Raw genomic sequence first — 20096 nt, 5'->3', positions numbered from 1 at the left:
GCAGGACAGGGAGGTACAGAGGGCACCCAGCTCGAGCCAAGGCCACCCAGCTCCTGCTGGAAAGTGAAATCCCTCTGGAAGCCTGATCCCAGACTGGGAATACTGCCAGGAATGGGGTGGCTGTGCCATGTCACCCCTTTTTTTGTGGTGGTTTTTGGTCCACTGGGTGGCTGCTAAATCCACGCTATGCTGTTGGGAGATTAAATCCAGTGGTGTCCATCATCACCCTGCCCGAAGCACTTTGTCTCCTGTCTCTGTCACTGGGGTAACTGGAAGCTCAAGGGGATGGTTGTGGGTTGAGATGGGGATTTTCAACCCAAAATCATGGAACCACAGAGTAGTCTGTGTTGAAGGGACCTCAAAGCTCCTCCAGCTCCAACCCCTGCCAAGGGCAGGGACACCTTCCACTGGAGCAGCTTGCTCCAAGCCCCTGTGTCCAACCTGGCCTTGAACACTGCCAGGGATGGGGCAGCCACAGCTTCTCTGGGCACCCTGGGCCAGCGCCTCAGCACCCTCACAGGGAAGAGCTTCTGCCTAAGAGCTCATCTCAGTCTCCCCTCTGGCAGGTTAAAGCCATTCCCCTTGGCCTGGCCCTACAGGCCCTTGTCCAAAGCCCCTCTCCAGGTTTCCTGCAGCCCCTTTAGGCACTGGAGCTGCTCTAAGGTCTCCCCTTAAAGGAGCCTTCTCTTCTCCAGGCTGACCCAGCCCAGCTCTTTCAGCCCTGCTCCAGAGCAGAGCTGCTCCAGCCCTCATAGCATCTCCGTGGCCGCATTCTAATGGGTCAGTTAAACACATGTATTTATTAAGACAAGCTCCTTAACAGGGAATTTTGTTGCCATTCACCACATTATTGGTACAGTGCTCATGAAATCACCTTCTGGAGGCCTAACAACCATGTGGAGGTCACTTCCCCAGGGGTCGCTCCAAAGTGGATGGAGAGTTCATCTCAGTTCAGCTGTGCCTTCAGCTCTTCAAGTTCTGGTCGAGCCTTCAATCGGCTCTTGAAGTCAGCTTCTGTGTGCTGTAGAGGATAGAACAACCCAAGCAAATCAGAACCACCTTGAAAACTGTCTGAAATGGAAAAAGATGAACCCTCTCCCAAAGCGAATTACTTAGAAGTGGAAAAACAAAGAACTTAATTGTCTGCTGAACCTAAGGAGCCCAAGCAGAAAGTCCCCACTAAGTAGGATCTTATAAGGCAGCTCCATGTGGAAGCTGGTTGCAGCGCTCTAAGGCTCCTCTGTTACATCCAGCCTCCCTCAGGAGCAGGTCTGGGGGAACGCAGAGGCCACAATGGCTCTGAACACTTGGTGCTGGCATGGGCTGCTCTGAAATTTGTCTTTGTAAGCTCTTCCTCTCCTGGCTAACTGCTTCTGTCAGTGTGAGTGATGGCATTGGGCTCAAGAAGTCAACTGGACATCTCCATCTCTGCCACTGCCCATCACTGTAGTGTCTATGTTCTTAAGGAGATCTGGACTTTCTCCAGATCTTTGCAGGAGCATCCCAAAGCTTTCACCTCTTGCACCACCAGTGGCATGAAGCCGCTTGAGTCTCCCCCCTGGGCTTCCTGCAGTGGACTGCAATGACTTTGCAAGTGGCTCAATGTCACTGTTGTCCCTCCAGGGCCAAAGCCATCAGGCAAAATTAAACCTAGAAATGGGACCGTGACCAAAGCAGAGATTACTGAGCTCAAGAGACCTTCTCCCATCTTCCTTCTGGTTTTGCAGAGCTGGAGATAAGTAAATACTCTTCAAAGGCCACTTAAAAAGCCAACTGTGCTTTCATGTTTAAATTTAGTTGTGCTGCATTCCCTTGCCAGCCACCAGAGTCTTTTAGTCCCTCAAGAAAAAGGGCTTCCTGGGAATGTTTTGTTTGAATGTAAAATGAGTTTAAGTATCTCCTCATGCCTGGTCCCCCAGTGGGTGGAGTTCTGCCCTGAAGTCCTGAGGTCTTTTGGCCAGCGCCTCAGCACCCTCACAGGGAAGAGCTTCTGCCTAAGAGCTCATCTCAGTCTCCCCTTGGGCAGGTTAAAGCCATTCCCCCTTGGCCTGGCCCTACAGGCCCTTGTCCAAAGCCCCTCTCCAGCTTTCCTGCAGCCCCTTTAGGCACTGGAGCTGCTCTAAGGTCTCCCCTTCAGGAGCCTTCTCTTGTTCAGGCTGACCCAGGCCAGCTCTCTCAGCCTGTGTTTGTGCTGGGGTTGCCCCGATCAAGGTGCAGGACCTTGCTGTTGGCCTTGTTGAACTCCATGAGGTTTGTACAGTCCCTCCTCTCCACCCTGTCCAGGTGCCTCTGGATCACATCCCTTCCCTTTAGCATGTCAACTGCACCACACGGCTTGGTGGGCAGGGATGCATCCAGAGGATGCTAAATGGAGTATGGAACACTCATCAAGAATTAGAGGTAATGGTCTTCCACAGACCAAGTGAGAGGCTGGTTCTGGGTGATCCTGGGTATCCGTAAGTCCAGAGCAGACAGCAGCCTCAAGACCAGGTCTGTCTTTTCCAAGCAAATTCATGTCACATCCTATCTGCTTCCTGAGTGCCCATCACTGGTAAAATCAAACGTACCTCTTTCACTAACAGATGTACCCCTTCAGGCTGGTTACTCTGAATGATTTCCAAGAGGATTGGAGCAAACGTTGAGCTCAAATGGCTGATCTGAAAGATGAAATAAAAGTGCTGCAGGAGTAGAACCCCACATCCCAAATGGACTCATTATATTAATGCCATAGAAAGAAAGAGTGTCCCTTTCAGTATGAGCCTGTGGCAGTCAAGCACTTCAGAGAAGCACTCTGCTTTGTGCTCACACCTTTTGCACACAGCACAGCCCAAAGCTCTCATTTTGGCTCTTCTCTATGAACACTGTGCTTCCTGACTGCTCTCCTGTGCTTCCTGACTGTTCTCCTGCATGGAAAGGGATTCAGCCATGCATGAAGATCTTCAATTACATGAGAATCTAATACAAAGGCTGCCACTGCAAACCTGCAAGCCCCAGTTTTAATCACACATCAGCTATCTCGAGGGGATAAAATCTACCCTTGGGTTTAAAATGTAATTCAACAGAGGTTTAGCAGGCAAAAATCACTGAGGAGAAAGCACTATTTACCTCAAACAGTTGTACATGTCTGAAACTGGCCCTGATACTAACAGTACTTTTAGATTTCACTGAGTTTGCCCAATCATCCTTTATAGAATCACAGAATGGTTTGGGCTGAAGGGACCTTAAAGCCCATCCAGCCAACGCCTGCCATGGGCATGGACACCTTCCACCTTGGTTGCTCCAAGCCCCTGTGTCCAACCTGGCCTTGAACACTGCCAGGGATGGGGCAGCCACAGCTTCTCTGGGCACCCTGGGCCAGCACCTCAGCACCCTCACAGGGAAAAGCTTCTGCCTTATCTCCAACCTGAACTTCCCCTGTTTCAGTTTGAACCCATCACCCCTTGTCCTACCATTACAGTCCCTAAGGAAGAGCCCCTCTCCAGCATCCTTGTAGACCAAATGTGACTTTTTTACCCCTTGCCTTAAGTATTCTGCATAAAACAGTTGATAAATATTCGGTCTGAAATACAAAATCCAGGAACCCCTCTTCTGCTTGGTGAGAAACCTTCAGCAAGAAGTCCAATTAGACTGCTCCATACTTCAATTTACACACAGATTACACCTTTCATTTGTTCCAGGGACTTAACCCCAGGAGTTAAGGGGTTTTGAGGGGCAGCCTGTGATAGGAAGCACTGCACAAGAGCCACAATATGATGAGCAAACTCCTACCTGGATAACCCTCTGATGGGTTGTAAGGACAGCATCCAGCTGCGGTTTGGAACCTCTCTCTTCCAAGAACAGCACTTCCTCGGTTTTGGTGGGCATCGCGTAGCTGCAGGAACCACAGGTCAGTGCTTTGGCCAGGGAGGGAGATTCCTTCTTTACAGGAAGGAATCAACCTCCAGCAGCAGAGAATGTGGAAGGAGATTAACTTTTCATGAGGAATTAATTATGCAAACTATGTATCAAACAACTCATTGGCAGAAGCTGGGTGCTTTACTGGAAAGAGATAGGGAGAAGCTTGCAGCTCTGCTGCCAGCAGAAAGCTGTTTCAGCTACAAACACCAGCCTGGGAAGAGAACTTGCAACTTTTAGAGTTAAAAGAAAGCTCTAAAGCCACAGTTCTGATTTATTCTGTAATCTGTTCATCAGGAACAGAGGCAAAAGCTGCCAGGCACCACTCCAAAGACCTTATTTCCACCTCTGAATTCAACAAGAGTATGATGAGGCACTGGATCAGATCCCATTCTGCAGTTAGTGTTCCCTCAGAGACCTCAACTCCCCCTCTCCACTTGCACAGCATCAGTAACAGGCTACGTCCTACTGCTCATGTTTTAACCTACAAGCTTTGCTCTCTAAGGGGAAATAACACCTTTCTGTACATACTGAACTCTGCACACCAAGTCCAACCTCAGAGGGCCCAAATAAAAGGTAATAAAGCTTTAAGATACACTTTCAGAGAAGTTAAAGATACACTTTCAGAGAAGTTAAAGATACACTTTCGGAGAAGCACCCCTAAGTGGTTTTACTTACAGCAATGCAGTGCTTCTCCAAGTGACTACAGCTCCTTGGATGCACTGCAGGCACCAAGGACCTGTCTCACATCCATCAGAGTCATTAAAACCAGCAAGGCTGCTACCAGGATATATCTGCTTTGGAGACTGAGTGTGCAACTGAAGCATCCCCTACTCCTAAAGTAGTGGGTAGCTCTCCCACAGCCTTCAGGGGTTTCCTAAGTTCATTCCAGTTTGTATAATCACTTGCAATGAGCACAATATATGCACAGAGCATATAAAAACCAGCAGCCATAAGTCAGCAATACTTGAGCCCGCACTCCCAGGCTCAGCACCCACAGGCTTAAGCCTTTTCCGTAGAATCCCAGAGTGGTTTGGGTTGGAAGGGACCTTAAATCTTGTCCCCCAAAGCTGGACCCTCAAGCCCTGTCCAGCCTGGCCTTGAACACTGCCAGGGATGGGGCAGCCACAGCTTCTCTGGGCACCCTGGGCCAGCGCCTCAGCACCCTCACAGGGAAGAGCTTCTGCCTAAGAGCTCATCTCAATCTCCCCTCTGGCAGGTTAAAGCCATTCTCCCTTAGCCTGTCAAGGACATTCCTCTTTCTCAAAGGAATGAGGAGTAACAGCTCTCTTTCCCTTGGAATCAGTGCCTGAACAACTCTATTTCAGCCTTCCTTATATGAATAGGGCTTGGAGCAACCTGGGCTACAGGAAGATGTCCAGCCAGTTTGGAACTGGATGAGCTTTAAGGTCCCTTCCAATCCAAACCCTTCAGTGATTCTATGAATAAAGCACCCCAAATAGTACAGATACACATAAAGAGAATGTCAGGCAGATGGCAGAAGATTTAGATGTGGCAATCTATCAGAGACTGTGCCCTTATCTCGAGGTATCATCATGCAGAAGCCTGACCTGGCCTAACACGATGAGATGGTGAGGAATGACAGCACAGCTCCTCATACCTTTCATTGACTCTAATGGAGAGTCTGTTGCAGAGCTTATGCACGTACTGAGCAAAATGCTCCACAAGACACATATCATAGGAAGTCATCTGGATGTTGATATCTCCATACTCGTAATCTGTCCCAGCATTTATCTCTTTCATCTGTACTTTGTCCTTTTTCTTCTTTGGAACCTGTATTTAATAAAGAGAACACAGAAAGCAGATCTGTTTGGAACAAAGCTGGAAATAAACCCATTACCTCTTGCCCACACAGGAGACCATCTACAGCTCTCTCTTCTGACAAAGGTTTGCTGAGCTGAGTTGAGTATCTCACAGCCCATCTGTGCTCACTCTCCCTGACTATGAAACTGGGATGACATTCTGTGAACAGATGTTCCCAAGTTGAACAGTTCAGTTTTTGGATGGCAGAGCTACAGAAGTCACACAGAAAATACATGCACACCATGATTCATTTCTTCCAGAAGAAGACAAAAAGGGAGGAGAAAAACTGCTTTTTATTTCAGCTCCTGCCTTCAAGGCAGCTGTTTTAGAGGAGTTGTTGGTTCCTCCTTCCATAAAAACTGTCATCTTTCCAAATTTGAGGGAATGTAGAAAGTTTAAATGCAAATAAAACCTGCTGACAACGTTCTGTAATGATCTGAAGTGGGGGGGGGTTTAAAATCAGCATCAGGAAGAGATTCCTCCCTCCCAAAACTATTCATTAACTTAAGTAAGAATGTACTGGACAAAGTATTTATGTACTGGGAAGGATTCATGCAGTGTTGTGAGTGGGTGTGACTTAACACTCTTTACCAAGAAGCAGTAAACAATTACATTATTCCTTTCCCATATGATTCATCAGCCATAGAATTAATAACCCCAACACTTAAATCAGACTCTATCAAGATGCCTCAGCTGGAAGCAAGCACAGCTGGGGAGTTTTATACCTACCTCTTTTGGGAGCAGGTATTTGAACCTCCCAATGCCATGTGTAGGACGGGACCTGTAGTGTCTGTGGCAACTCAGGAGTGCATCACCTTAAACCCAAAGCAGAACAAACATGTTTCCAGCTCTTCTTTTACCATATACAAGTGCTTTGAGAGCCCCAAATCCTCACTGTGGGCAACAATTTATCCTCAGTTCTTTGACAAAGGCAAAGCCAAGCTAAAGCTCCAGGTGATCTCTGCCCCACACCAGCCTGTTACAATTCACAGTTGGTTACAGTGAGAAACAAATAAGGAAGAAATTAAAAGTGATTCATTTCCCAGGTGAATTCTCAGGCAAATAAAAGACAGACTTGTCAGCACCCGTGGATGGGGAGGATGCTGATGAAATGTTACATCTGTCTTCTCTTCCATGACAGCAGTGCTGCCACCACGATGGATCTGAGCCCCACTTCATTTTCAATCCAGTCCTGTTCAAATATACATATGCTAAGAAGCCAAATCAGACCTGCATCAGCTTTTATTTATCCTTCCTTCTCCAGGGTAAAATGAGACCCTCAATAACCCTCATTTTAATAAAAGCAGCTCAGAACAGCAAAGAGAAACCGAACACCAAGGATTTAAGCCACTCAGTTACTCTTTGCCTCCACATCAAAAACAAATTCTACTTTAAATTGTGACAGCAGACTCCACCAGCTCAATAAATGTTACAGTCACGAGGATCAAGTCAGTTCCTGAGTAGTAATATAGTGAATAGCATCTGCCTGGTGTCACTCTGCAGTGTAACACCATGACTAGGACCCTGCTTAGCCAAGAACAGGGAAACAGAAGGTTAGGAAAACAGGTATGGAAGAGCAGCTGCTCAGTGCAAAATTAGCTTAAAAATATCAAAAGGGGACACAAACTCTCTAATGTGTCATATTTATTTTGGTTAAATGAGGCTTTTCTTGTATTGGATTAATAAAAGGCCTTACCTGCAGCACACAGATGGCTTTCTCTGGGTGTTGCTGCTCTGTAGGAAACAAGATAATGATTAAAAGCTCTGCTTTCACCTACCAGATGTGGAAACACAACACATCTGGCCAATCCTTGAACAAAGGCTTCCACCCCTAGTCCTCCCTCAGACACAGACAGATGCCATTAGCAACAGGAATTTCTCTTCTTCACATCCTACAGCCCTTTCAGCTCCCAGACATCAGCTCTAAGTCCTCCCTCCACAATTAAAAGATTTTCCTTGGCAAAAAAGTACTTTTCTTGTCATGGGTGTTTTCTGGCAATGGCAGTGGAAGTGACTGAGTATTTTAATGCCTTACACTGTGTTTTACTTGATAGGTTTAATTTCAGATCACTCACCTGCTGAGTGCAAACACTTGCTTTAGCAACGCTCCCTTCTTCAGGCACAGCACCTGCAATGAGCCCTATGGTTAAAATCATAGGATCCCAGACTGGTTTGAGTTGGAAGGGACCTTAAAGCTCCTCCAGCTCCAACCCCTGCCACGGGCAGGGACCCCTTCCACTAGAGCAGCTTGCTCCAAGCCCCTGTGTCCAACCTGGCCTTGAACACTGCCAGGGATGGGGCAGCCACAGTTTCCTTGGCAGCCTGTTAGAATGCAAACAGTACAGCAGATACCCAGTGAGTTTTCACCAACACTTCCCAGAACACACCCATTGAAATAGCACTGGAGACCCTCTGAATGTATCGATAACCCTTCCAATCTCTCCAAAGCCTCCAGCTACTATTGCTCCCAAGAACACAGCTGTAACACAGAGATGATGGCATCTGGGCCTGGATCAGCACCAGTGCGGCAGCAGGGCCAGGGCAGGGATTGTGCCCCTGTGCTGGGCACTGGGGAGGCCGCACCTGGAATCCTGTGCTCAGCTCTGGGCCCCTCACTGCAAGAGAGACATTGAGGGGCTGGAGAGGGGCCAGAGAAGGGCAGCGGAGCTGGTGCAGGGCCTGGAGCCCAAGGGTGATGGGGAAGGGCTGAGGGACCTGGGGGGTTCAGTGTGGAGAAGAGAAGGCTCAGGGGGGACCTGATGGCTCCCTACAAGTGCCTGAGAGGAGGATGGAGCCAGGAGGGGCTGGGCTCTGCTCCCAAGGAACAAGGGATGGGACATTTGGCTTTTCCAACCTGTTCTAGTTGATTCCATGATTCTATGACTGTGTTAACCTTCTCAGGCACCCCCTTCACTTTAGTTTGGGATCCAACATGTTGGGGAGGGAGGCTCTCCTCCCCTTGCTTACAGACCACATTCATCCCTCACACTATCCCACCACCACCAGGTTACAACAGCCACATGAAGAACCCTCAGGCTTGTTCCAGCTCCACATGGATGGAAGGAAACAGCTCATCCATCAGCAAGGCAGAGCTCTGCTGTCACCACAACCCTGGCAGGCAGAGCTGCATCATGCCAGCCACGCCGGGGGGATTATTGCCAATGTGAGCAGAGGGACAGGGAGGACCAGGGATGGTCCCTGGGTACCGGAGGAGGAAAGAGGGGTGTTGGGGGGTGAATCTCTGCGTCTGGCCCAGGTACACCAGGGTAAGCAACAAGGGCACTAACTCAGGGTCAGGCCTGTGTCCTCCCGGGAGACACAACACCTCAATTCCCTTCCAACGAGGAATGGGGCTTGGAGTTCCTCTCCTTTCAGTTCTTAAAAAGGGCTGATAAGAAAGATGTGGAAAGACTTCTTAGCAGGGCTTGTGCAATAAATAGGACAAGCGGTGATGGTTTTAAACGAAAAGAGGGAAATTCAGGCTGAATGTGAGGAACAAGTCTTTTACAACGAGGGTGCTGAGGCGCTGGCCCAAGGTGCCCAGAGAAGCTGTGGCTGCCCCATCCCTGGCAGTGTTCAAGGCCAGGTTGGACACAGGGGCTTGGAGCAAGCTGCTCCAGTGGAAGGTGTCCCTGCCCGTGGCAGGGGTTGGAGCTGGAGGAGCTTTAAGGTCCTTCCAACACAAACCATTCCATGATTCTATGAGAACTCCAGCCCCAGGGCCGGGCCTTTCCCCCCTCAGCAGGAAGGGCTCGGCCTTTCCCTCCTGTCCCCAGAACCAGGCCTGTCCCCTCCCGTCCCAGTACCGCACCCGGTGTCCCCACAACCGGTCGCAGCCCACAGGTACCTTCGGCAGCGCCGCGCTCATCCCTGCGCCTGGGACGAGGCCCTCAAGGTCCCCGCGGCTCCCTCCCCTCGTCCCCCCCGGCGGGAGAGATAACCTTACGACACCCGCGGTACCGGCAGCCCCCGGTGTCCTGAAGGAACGGGTGGGGAGCGCCTGAGGGGACCGGTAATGGCGAACACCTCGCCCCCACCGCCCCCCTCACACCGAGCCCGCGCTCCGCCCGCTCCTCGCACGCTGATTGGCTCTCCGCGGCGGCCATGTTAAGTGTGGCTGGCCGGACTCGCCCCAGCGCGGCGGCCATGTTGAGTGTGGCACCGCGACCGCCATGTTAGGGCGGTGGGGGAGCGCTGTGAGGGGTCGGGGGGATGGAGGTGCCCGGGGGCTGTCAGGGCGGGCGGACCGGGGCCGAGCAGGCTCCAGGGCTCGGTATCTGCGTTCATGAGCCCTCAGCCAGCTCACGGTGTCCCTGTTGGCTGTGGGATTCACGCAGGGACTGACGCAGGCTCTGCAGGACCCTGCTTCAGTGTGGTGAGAGCCGCAGGGCTGGGCGCGCTGGGCCGAAGCGGAAACAGAGGATTTGGTGCTAAACCGGCCTGATTTGGCTCTGGTATGGGCACCGCAAAGGGGTTTTGGGGTCTTTTTTCCTTGACGGGGACGGGCTGGACCTTACCCTGTGGTCAGCAGCAGTATCATGGTCCAGGGTCGGTTGTGTGTGTGACAATGGAGGGGGTGAGCAGGAGGTGCTCAGTTCCAATGCAGGCACGCCTTTGGGAAGGAAAACTGTTTCCTCGGCAGGCTGCTCCCTCTGAGGGCAGAGTTAATCCCACCTTAGAGCCACTGCTGTGATCCCCGTCGCTGTCTGGAGGCACTTCCCAGGACTTGAGGTGGGAAGGCTGGAGGAAGAACGGGGACATCCCTGATCTGCAGTGTGCATGTCCTAGTGGAAGAGGAGGGGGAAAGGGTAGAGCAGGGTGTAAGGGACGGGTGATGGGTGGCTCCGTGCACCCCAAAGCTGACAGTCTGGAGCTGGCTTTGAAAATCCCATTGCAAACTGGTTCCTCCTGTCCCAGCCACACTCCTTCACCTGAATCATGGAATCAGTGAGGTTGGAAAAGCCCTTTAAGCTCATCCAGTCCAACCATTGCCAATGCTGCCAAGGCCACCACTGCCCCATGGCACTGAGGCCTCGTCTCCACGGGGTGTGAACCCTTGCAGGGACGGTGCCTGCAGCCCTGCCCTGGGCAGCCTGTTCCAATGCCTGAGCACCCTTTGGGGCAGGAATTGTTCCTCAGCTCCATCTAAACCTGCCCTGGTGCAGCTTGAGGCCGGTTCCTCTTGTCCCATCCCTTGTTCCTTGGGAGCAGAGCCCAGCCCCTCCTGGCTCCATCCTCCTCTCAGGCACTTGTAGGGAGCCATCAGGTCCCCCCTGAGCCTTCTCTTCTCCAGACTGAACTCCCCAGGTCCCTCAGCCCTTCCCCATCACCCTTGGGCTCCAGGCCCTGCACCAGCTCCGCTGCCCTTCTCTGGCCCCGCTCCAGCCCCTCAATGTCTCTCTTGCAGTGAGGGGCCCAGAGCTGAGCACAGGATTCCAGGTGTGGCCTCACCAGTGCCCAGTATCAGCCACCTCCTGTGCTCTTCCCCACTCCTTTCTCTCCTGGCTGGCCTTAATTTCCCCTTTCTTGATAGCAGAGCCTCCTGCCTGCTTCCCTGCGGAAGATAGAAGGCAAGCAGCAATATCTTAGTGCTCTCCATCCCGTGCAGCAGCTGCCTGGCAGCTTGATTTCAGGTCAGGATTTAGCTCTGCTGATAGATCACTGCCTTGATTGCTTTTGGCTGAAGCTGTCGGGGTCTGTCACAGGCTTTCTTCCTTTATCTCCAGTTCATCTGCGTTCATTGATGTGGCAAGACTCCGCCGCAAACCAGGCTCACGCATTTGATTCCAGCTCCACTCTGCCAGGCCTTGTCCTGCTCTGACACACACCTGATACCCCACATATTCATCTCCATTGTGATCTGGTGCATGGAGGGGTGAGAAGGAACAAGAGAAGCCAAGGTTTGCCCCAGTGAAGAGCACAGGTGGGCTCAGTGCCATGCACAGCACTGTGCTGTCTCCTCCACTCACTCAGGTGTGGAGGAAGAAGAGAGGATCTGCACCACCTTTGCTGTCTCCTCCACCCTTATCAAGGCCATGGGCTCCCAGCTGTGCTCTTGTGCAGCTCCCTGGACATGACAAAACTGCCTATGTGGAAGGGACGTTGTCCTGCCCTTTGAGCCCTAGCCAGGGCCACCCTGGCAGTGACGCTGCGTTGGTGACTCCAGGCTCTTCAAGCAAGGAGCTCTCTGGGAGTCTGAGCGGGATTGAGTCCATCATTCCTGGACCAGTAAAGCTCGGCTTCTCCTCCCATGAACTTTGAATTGCTGAAGGAAATGCAGAGCTTGAGGAGAGGCTGCTGTGACTGATTGGTTGGTGCTGTCTTTGTGGGAGGAGACCGTGATGGGCACTGCAATTAAGATCGAGTCATGCTCATGATGACCTCTTGTTCCACAACCAACTGCCTGAGAGGAGGATGGAGCCAGGAGGGGCTGGGCTCTGCTCCCAAGGAACAAGGGATAGGACAAGAGGAACCGGCCTCAAGCTGCACCAGGGCAGGTTTAGATGGAGCTAAAGGACCAATTCCTGCCCCAAAGGGTGCTCAGGCATTGGAACAGGCTGCCCAGGGCAGGGCTGCAGGCACCGTCCCTGCAAGGGTTCACACCCCGTGGAGATGAGGCCTCAGTGCCATGGGGCAGTGGTGGCCCTGGCCGTGCTGGCAATGGTTGGACTGGATGAGCTTAAAGGGCTTTTCCAACCTGGTTGATTCTGTGATTCTGTGACCTCAAACTCTCCGTGCTCATGGATGGGGCTGCACCTCCTAATTCCATCTGCCCCCCCACAGGGACTCATCGCACAAAATGTGGCTGAGGAGGGAGCACTGCCCCAAGCTGAGTTTGAGGTAGAGCAGTCACAAATTGGGGTAGAACAGTATCCTTCTCCCAGTGACCATCATTGTCCTACATATCAGTGAAAAATGAGTCTGTTTCTTCCCTGCAGAGTTTCTCCATCATCTATCATAGATGGACACATTTTAAGGCCAAAAGGGACTGTTAAATCATGTAATTCAGTCTCCTGCACGCCTCAGCTATAGATTTCCGCTACACGGAAGCAGATCACTCCTGCTTTGATGAAAGCAGCTTTCCCATAAAGGCTCCTTCTCTTGATTTTCCCTGGATACAAAGATAGCACTGCTCTTGGCAGCTTGTTCTGGTGGCTGTGCACCTTCTCTGTTAAAAACCATGGACCTCATTTCCAGTCTGAATGTGCCTCAGCTCCCGGATCTGCCTTTCTTTGATTAATGAATCACTTCACAGCCAGGTAACCGCATCCTTGTTTGCAGGAGCACAACCTCTTTCTTTGTGACATTTAAAAAAGCAAAGGTGGTGCTTTGTTGCTTCTCCCCTCTGCTGCAGAAACCCAAAGCACCCCTTTTCTGTACTCTAATTATAACCGAAATAGAACCATGGAGCTCTTCTTCCTTCTCAAGGCTCCTGCAGCTGCTGAGAGGGCCTGGCCTCGCTGGAAAGATTACTTCATCCATCCTCTTCTGCTTCGCTGCAGATCTCTCCCTGTCACGTAGCTGAATGTGCCTGTACAGCACAAGTGTTGGCAGAGGTGATGCTTGAGTGGTTTGTGACTGATGAAGAGGCTGTTGCAGGCTTCTTGCCTCTTCTCAATCCACTTTCTATTGCACTGGAGGAGCAAAGCTGTCCTAGGAGACTTGAGATCCAGCACCTGAAAGTGTCTCCTTCTTTATGGACTTGTTTGATTTCAAAACCAGTCAAAAAGTGTTTAAAAACATCTTAGAAGAAAACCTCTAATATATATCTCCTTTTCTACCTTCTGCAGAGCTTCTTAGGACCATGCCAAAGGCCACCAGGAGTCAGCAGGATGATATCTTCTGCCTTCAGCAAGCACAGCCAGGTCCCTCAATTGCTTTATCTTGAAAGCCACATCCATTTTTCCTGCCAGCCCCTTGGGCTGAAACCTATTTGGCAGGCAATGCAGAAGTGTTTCCTTCACCCAGTGCGAAGAGATGCTGAGCCTGAGCTGAGCTTTTGTGATAAGAATAATTGTTACAGCCAAGACACCTCCCTGGTAGAGAGCCCTTATTTTCCCTGGGATCAGCAGGAAAGATCCCTCAAATCCATACTGACACAACATGGACAAGGTGATTCTCTCCCTCCGCTGTGTTCTTTTGGGACCTCTCCTGCAGTCCTGATCCAGCTCTGGGGCAGCAGCACAAGAGGGACGTGGAGCTGCTGGAGCGAGGCCAGAGGAGGCCACGGAGATGCTGCGAGGGCTGGAGCAGCTCTGCTCTGGAGCCAGGCTGAGAGAGCTGGGCTGGGGCAGCCTGGAGAAGAGAAGGCTCCTGAAGGGGAGACCTGAGAGCAGCTCCAGTGCCTAAAGGGGCTGCAGGAAAGCTGGAGAGGGGCTTGGGACAAGGGCCTGTAGGGCCAGGCCAAGGGGAATGGCTTGAACCTGCCAGAGGGGAGACTGAGATGAGCTCTTAGGCAGAAGCTCTTCCCTGTGAGGGTGCTGAGGCGCTGGCCCAGGGTGCCCAGAGAAGCTGTGGCTGCCCCATCCCTGGCAGTGTTCAAGGCCAGGTTGGACACAGGGGCTTGGAGCAAGCTGCTCCAGTGGAAGGTGTCCCTGCCTGTGGCAGGGGTTGGAGCTGGAGCAGCATTAAGGTCTCTTCCAGCCCTACAGGCCCTGATAAAAAGTCTCTCTCCAGCTGCTCTGAGGTCTCCACGCAGCTTCTCTTCTCTAGGCTGAACAGCCCCAATTTTATACCTTGATACAGGAGGCCCTCCAGCCCCATGGGAGCTGCACATACTGCGGGCAGAGTGTGTGCATCTGCCTTTCCCCACAGGCATCCGGGGTCCCCTCCGGCAGCTCAGCGATTTCAGCGAGCAGGATTTCACCCCAGCACCCATCAAACCCTAGCAGCCATCGTTAGGCTCCAGAGTGTTCGCACCCCCGGCTCAGACGCAGCGGGTGGCAAATCCCGCCCTTTCCCCCGTAGCCCCGCCCCTTTCGCTCTGATTGGCCCGTTGCGCTGCGGTAGGCGTGGCTCAGGGGCACGCAGCGCTACGTGCCTGGCGAGGGGCGGGGCCATGGCGTGCGCGGGCGCGGTGTGAGGCGTGGGGGGAAGGAGTTCGGCCCTGAGGGGAGCGGCGGAGATCGCCACAGTTTCCGCCCGGCCTCTGCTCACCGCGCCGGGGCTCCGCGCCCCGCTACAGCCCTGCACCGCAGCCTTCACCGAGGAACGGGGTGAGGCGGCGGAAAGCAAGCGACTGAGAGCGGTTCGCGGGTCCCGCCGCGGGGAGCGGAGCGAGCGCGGGGCGGCGGTGGAAGCTCCTCCATCATGTCGGCGGGCGGGGACTTCGGCAACCCGCTGCGGAAATTCAAGCTGGTGTTCCTGGGCGAGCAGAGCGGTGAGTCACCGCCCGGCACGGCTCGGGACGGGTCTCCCCACACCTCCGGTCACCCCACCGACCGCCGCGGCGGACCCACCCTTGGGGAGGCTGGGGTAGCGCCTGAGGAGACAGCCCCCCCCCCCGAGGGGGTGGCTCTGCCATAACCCCACTTTATGAGGGGAAAAGGGGGTGACGGTGTCATTTATGAGGGAAAAGGGGGTCTCCCGGCCGCTCCCCGCCGCTTTCCGTGTGGTGGTGGGGCTGCCGTGGGGCGTTCCCCTCCCCCTTGCAGCGCTGCGCTGCCCTGTGGTCAGTACCCCTTCGGTGGCAGGGAGAGATCGAGCTGTGGTTTAAAGTAAAACCAACCCGAAATTCACGGCCACATCTCCAGAAACAGCTGCTGATTCATTTAATCCCGGCTCCTCTGGGTTTATTTTGGGGGGTAGGAGTCTCAATTCCTGCTTTTTTTCCGTGTAAATACAGCTTTTTTTGTACGTGAAGTTATGGCTTGGCAAAGCACCGCCTGAAATACTGAATTCAGCCGATGAGATTTTCTTCATCCTGGCTTTTCAGTTAGAAATAACAACAAAACCCGAGGGGTTTCTCCTCCTCCCTCAGCACAAGGCCTCTCTCTTCGATTCTGCATTTCAAACCTTTCACCCTGGAGAGTTTCCTGAGGAAAGAATAGCTCGTTTGTCAGATGCTTTGTGTAATCCTGCCCAGATCCTGAGCGATCTTTGACATAATGAGTAGGTGCAGAATACTGCCTGTCTCAGGGTGGGGTATTTGCTCCCTCAGCCACCTTTGGTCTCTGTGTGGTAGGAGATGATGAAATCCTAGTCTATTTATTCCTTCTCCCCTAATTGACTTCTCTCTTGGTGTGTCTGTACTTATCTAGAAATGCGTTTAGTGATAAGGCTGCTATTAAAATTATTTTCCTATCTATTGGTTGTTCCTTTCATTGTTTTTATTTGATTTAATTTTATTTTTGTGGTTGGAACAGCCCCTTTTTGTATTATGGATTCAGGAAGCACAAGTTCAACTTGGATATCTTGAAGATATATATATATTCCTTGGCTACGTCACCTTATCTGCTTGGTGAGGTGCTGTTTGGCCAGCCATTTTATGAGGGTTTTGGAAGAGGGGCATGTGTAGAAGATGCTGCTTGGTTTTATTTTATCCTGGCGGTATTCAGTAATAAGTATTATCAGTGTGTTTGCAAAATGCTTGGCATGTTTTACTCTGTTCCTGAGCTTTGATTTCATGAAGTTTTTCAGATATCTCCATGGAAGGTTGTAGCACTTGGTGCAGATCTTAAACCTCAGCACCTCATAGTTTACACGTGTCTATCTGTTCTAGCAGACATAACATCAGATATCTGCTTCCTCCAAGTCTTTGTGTTTGGGTTTTTTTGCCCTCTTGGCTAAACATCTGTGTTTATACTGGAAGGTTTGAAGTAATTCTGTTCATAGCATCAAATCTGGGGTGGGGAGAAGGGGTTTTATGGCTATAGCAGAGCAAAATGCTCCTAACTAAATACATGTAGTGCTGCAACTGCTGTCTTGAGCATGGCTTGTGGACGGGTTTGAGCTGATTAGAATGTGGCTGGTTAGGGCCCTGCTGGCAGCTGCCGTGTGAGCTTCAGCCCTGCCTTTGTCTCAAACCCTGGGCGATGACTCCGTGACTGAGCCGTGCTCAACGTGGTGATGCCGATGGCAGTGTCCATGCAGCTCGTGGGTGCTGCAGCACGGGCGGGCTCTGATTCCTGTCTCTGATGGAGAAACAGCTTTTTTTTTTAGCCCCTTGAATTTGGCTCGAATTTCTTCAGATCTTGCTGTCATGATGTCATTCTCTGGGATTTTTTTACTGTCCAAAGGGTGAATAGCTCCCATTACAAATGGCTCCTGGAAGAGTAAATGCCCTAATAATGTTCTTCTGTATGATGGGGATAATTCTCTGCTGCTGCAAAGGGGGTTTGAGTGATCTTTGCTTACACACAGCTCCCTTTGACACTCTTTGTTTGGAAGGTTAAGGGAAATGTAGAAATAAGAGCTTTCAGAAAGGAGAAGATCTCTTTGTACAACTGTTGCACTGGATTGCTGCATTTGCTTCCTGTTTGGCTATAAGGTTGCCTGCCCTGTTGGAAGGCCCTAATTAAAGATGCCCTAGTGCTGCTGGTGGGGAGGCTGCTGCTTCATTTCCATTCAGGGACTTCACAATGACAAATGAAACATTATGAAGGGCTCCAATGTTGATTTAGCTGCCTCAGCAACCAGAGCTGCCTAATCCCAGACCTTCTCTGCTGTCTCTTCAATAACCATGCGTGTGATGGCTAACAAATTCTTAACTGGAGTTGGTTACTGTGCAGGCTCTTCCATGCAGTGGTGTGTGTCATTCCCTGGGAGATCTGGAAGCATCTCTAGGTGGTTTATTCCTGCAGGAAAGGGGGATTACACAGAGGCTGCAGTGGCTGATTTTTGCTGGTATCCTCAGCCATATTGTGGGAGTTCAACGCTGTATATACCGAGGCGTTCGTGTGGACTGCAGTGATCCTTCCTCATCACCAGCTGCAGATTCTCTTTCCAATGCTAAGATGCTGATTATTTTTATTTAAAGCTCCTTCTTTTCTTGCTCCCTTGTCCCCAAAATCCTGTCTCCTGTGGCTGTTACCTTGTTTGCCTGTTCTTTATTGCACCAGATCCTCGAGCGCTCTGTGCTGCAGCTCTGTCTGTGGGTCCTGCCCATGCTGTTCCATCGGTCCCAGTGGTGGGGTGTGTTGCCAAAATGACATCCCATCACTCAGGGCTCCTTTCGGGATTTACTGCAAGTCATTGCCTCTCCATAGCAGTCCAGTGGTTGTGTCCCCCATGCCCCTCCCCAGCCCAGCCGGGGTACTTGCCGCATGTACTGTGGATTCATCACGAGCCTGCAACATAATCTGTGTCCAGCTGGAAGAAGCAGCTTCTCTTTCTTTCTCTCTCCTATTCCTTTCCTTGTAGTACAAGGATATAGCATTGGGTGGCTAGAAAGAAGACAACTTCACTAGTGCTTACCTTAATTGAATTACTTTTCTCAATGATTGAAGATTATACAGACTTTAGCAGTTTTAAATATGCTAATCTTTACTGAAAAGGCAGAGAGAGCTCTGTGCTGAGGGATTACATAGAGCTATTGGGGGAGAAGTATGCTGCTTGCTGCCTTTGATCTTGTTTTAGCAGGTGATTTTCATCACATCTAATGCCCCAAGTTGAAGAAATTCTGATTTCTGGGTCACATCAGTTAGTGACCACATCACCTGTGTTGGGGTAGCTTGCAGTGCTGATGGTATATATTCAGATCTTAATGACATTCTCAATTCTGTCTTGCATAGGAACACCTCTACTTCTTAATACATTGATATTTTAGATGGAGTGGGCAGAACTGAATGCTGGGACACTGCAACAGAAATATTCTTTCATCACGTGGGTTTATGCTGCAGCTTTTATTGGTGAGCGAGTCTGAAGGGCATTAATATGTACAGAAAGCAAAATAAGTCCCTGTGGTATCTTTCTGGTGGCATTTCTGCATTGCATAAGATTTTAAAATTAGAATGAGTTTAACATTTGGGGTTTTTTTAATCAGGAACTGAGGTTTTCTTTTTAATATTGAAACCACTGATAAGCTCAATGTAATATCTTGGGAAACGTAACTGTTTGGAAACCACTAATGAACTTTACTGTTGTGTAATGATGTTGGTACATGCGCTGCTGAACAGTGTGATGTATCTTATTAGATAACTGGAGAGCTGCAGGTGGTTCGTAGGTAACATGAGGCTGGTGTAACGCTGGTCGCAGTCACATCCCTGTGCAACTTAAAACTCCCTTCTTAAGGAATTCTTGGCTTTATGAGCTCCAGAGAGCTATTGACCTGTCCTAGTGGTAGTTTAAAATCTTATCCCTTTATCTCCTGTTAATTTCCTAATGTCTTGGTTTTGCTGTGGCTGAGTCTTCAGATATTTGGGTTTATATTGGCCTGTGTGCATTTGCCACGAGTCACTGAACTTAATATTCTTGGGTACATCTGGAGGCTTGAATATGAAGGGTGCATCTTGACAAAGAGGAAGTCAGGCAAGAAAGCCAGGAGGCCTGCTTGGAGGAGGAGAGAGCTCCTGGACAAACTCCAGCACCAAAAGGAAGCCTGCAGAGGAAGACAGGACAGGTAGCCTGGAAGGAACACAGAGAAGTATTGTCTGAGCAGACAGGGATCAGGTTAGCAAAGCTGAAGCCCATTGCTCCAATGACACTGCCCAAGTCACAGAAGGCAAAGGCAGGGACTGGGAGAATAAAGAACCTTTTGCTGTAGAAGATCTGGTTCAAGGCCATCAAAGGAACCTGAAGATGCACAAGATGATGGGGCCTGATGAGATGCATCCATGGTTTCTGAGGGAAGTAGCAGATGAAGTGGCCAAGCCAATATTCATCATATATGAGAAGTTGTGGCAGTCTGGAGAAGTTCCCGCTGACTGGAAAAGGGGAAATGTGACCCCCATGTTTAAAAAGGGAAAAAGGAAGATCCAGGAACTCCAGGCCAGTCAGTCTTACTTCAGTGCCCAGCAAGATCATTGAGCATTGAGGAGCAGGTCGAGGGAAGAGATTCTCTCCCTCTGCTGTGCTCTGGGGGGAACCCCACTGCAGTCCTGATCCAGCTCTGGGGCAACAGCACAAGAGGGACATGGTCTAGTGGAAGGTATCCCTGCCCTTGGCAGGAGGTTGGATCTGGTTGAACTTTAAGGTCCCTTCCAACCCAAACCAGTCTGAGATTCCTCTTTTCTCCGTCCCTGAAACAGCCTTTACTATAGTCATACATATCAAGCTTGGAGGAAAAAGGGTTAAATGTCTTGTGGTGACTGTTCTAGTGGTGCCTTTTCATCCCTTTCTAATTGTGGAAGCTTCTGAAGGAGTTAGATCTGTTCTTCAAAGGAAGAACAGCTGTGTCTTTCTGTCCTTTTGTGTGTTTCTCTGTATGTATGTGAGAAATA

General features: G+C 50.7%; 2 protein-coding genes across 4 annotated transcripts in view; one reads left to right on the top strand and one right to left on the bottom strand.

Annotated features, from left to right (window-relative positions):
* Window positions 1–834: 834 nt before the first annotated feature.
* MRPL48 (mitochondrial ribosomal protein L48) lies at window positions 835–9739 on the bottom strand. Its single transcript, XM_080613223.1, has 8 exons — window positions 9566–9739; window positions 7794–7846; window positions 7415–7452; window positions 6448–6533; window positions 5516–5688; window positions 3769–3871; window positions 2568–2657; window positions 835–1021 (listed from the first exon to the last, which is right to left on the bottom strand). The coding sequence occupies exons 1-8, from the start codon at window positions 9584–9586 to the stop codon at window positions 947–949; spliced, it is 639 nt and encodes a 212-aa protein (XP_080469349.1). The 5' UTR covers window positions 9587–9739; the 3' UTR covers window positions 835–946.
* A 4888-nt stretch (window positions 9740–14627) lies between these two features.
* RAB6A (RAB6A, member RAS oncogene family) overlaps window positions 14628–20096 on the top strand; it is a gene marked incomplete at its 3' end in the record, with an annotated part of 52611 nt that continues 47142 nt past the window's right edge. For 2 of the 3 annotated variants that reach the window (XM_080613731.1, XM_080613729.1), the window contains exon 1: window positions 14628–15097. In XM_080613731.1, coding sequence (XP_080469857.1) covers window positions 15028–15097 — 70 coding nt within the window. In that variant the 5' untranslated portion in view covers window positions 14628–15027. The remainder of the gene's footprint in view (window positions 15098–20096) is intronic. The other variant, XM_080613730.1, reaches the window with a different exon arrangement.

This window comes from Psittacula echo, assembly GCF_963264785.1.
Source record: "Psittacula echo genome assembly, chromosome: 3".
NCBI classification, from domain to species: domain Eukaryota; kingdom Metazoa; phylum Chordata; class Aves; order Psittaciformes; family Psittacidae; genus Psittacula; species Psittacula echo.
Note: the sequence above shows the minus strand (reverse complement) of the source record. Positions and strands in the feature narration are given on the sequence as shown.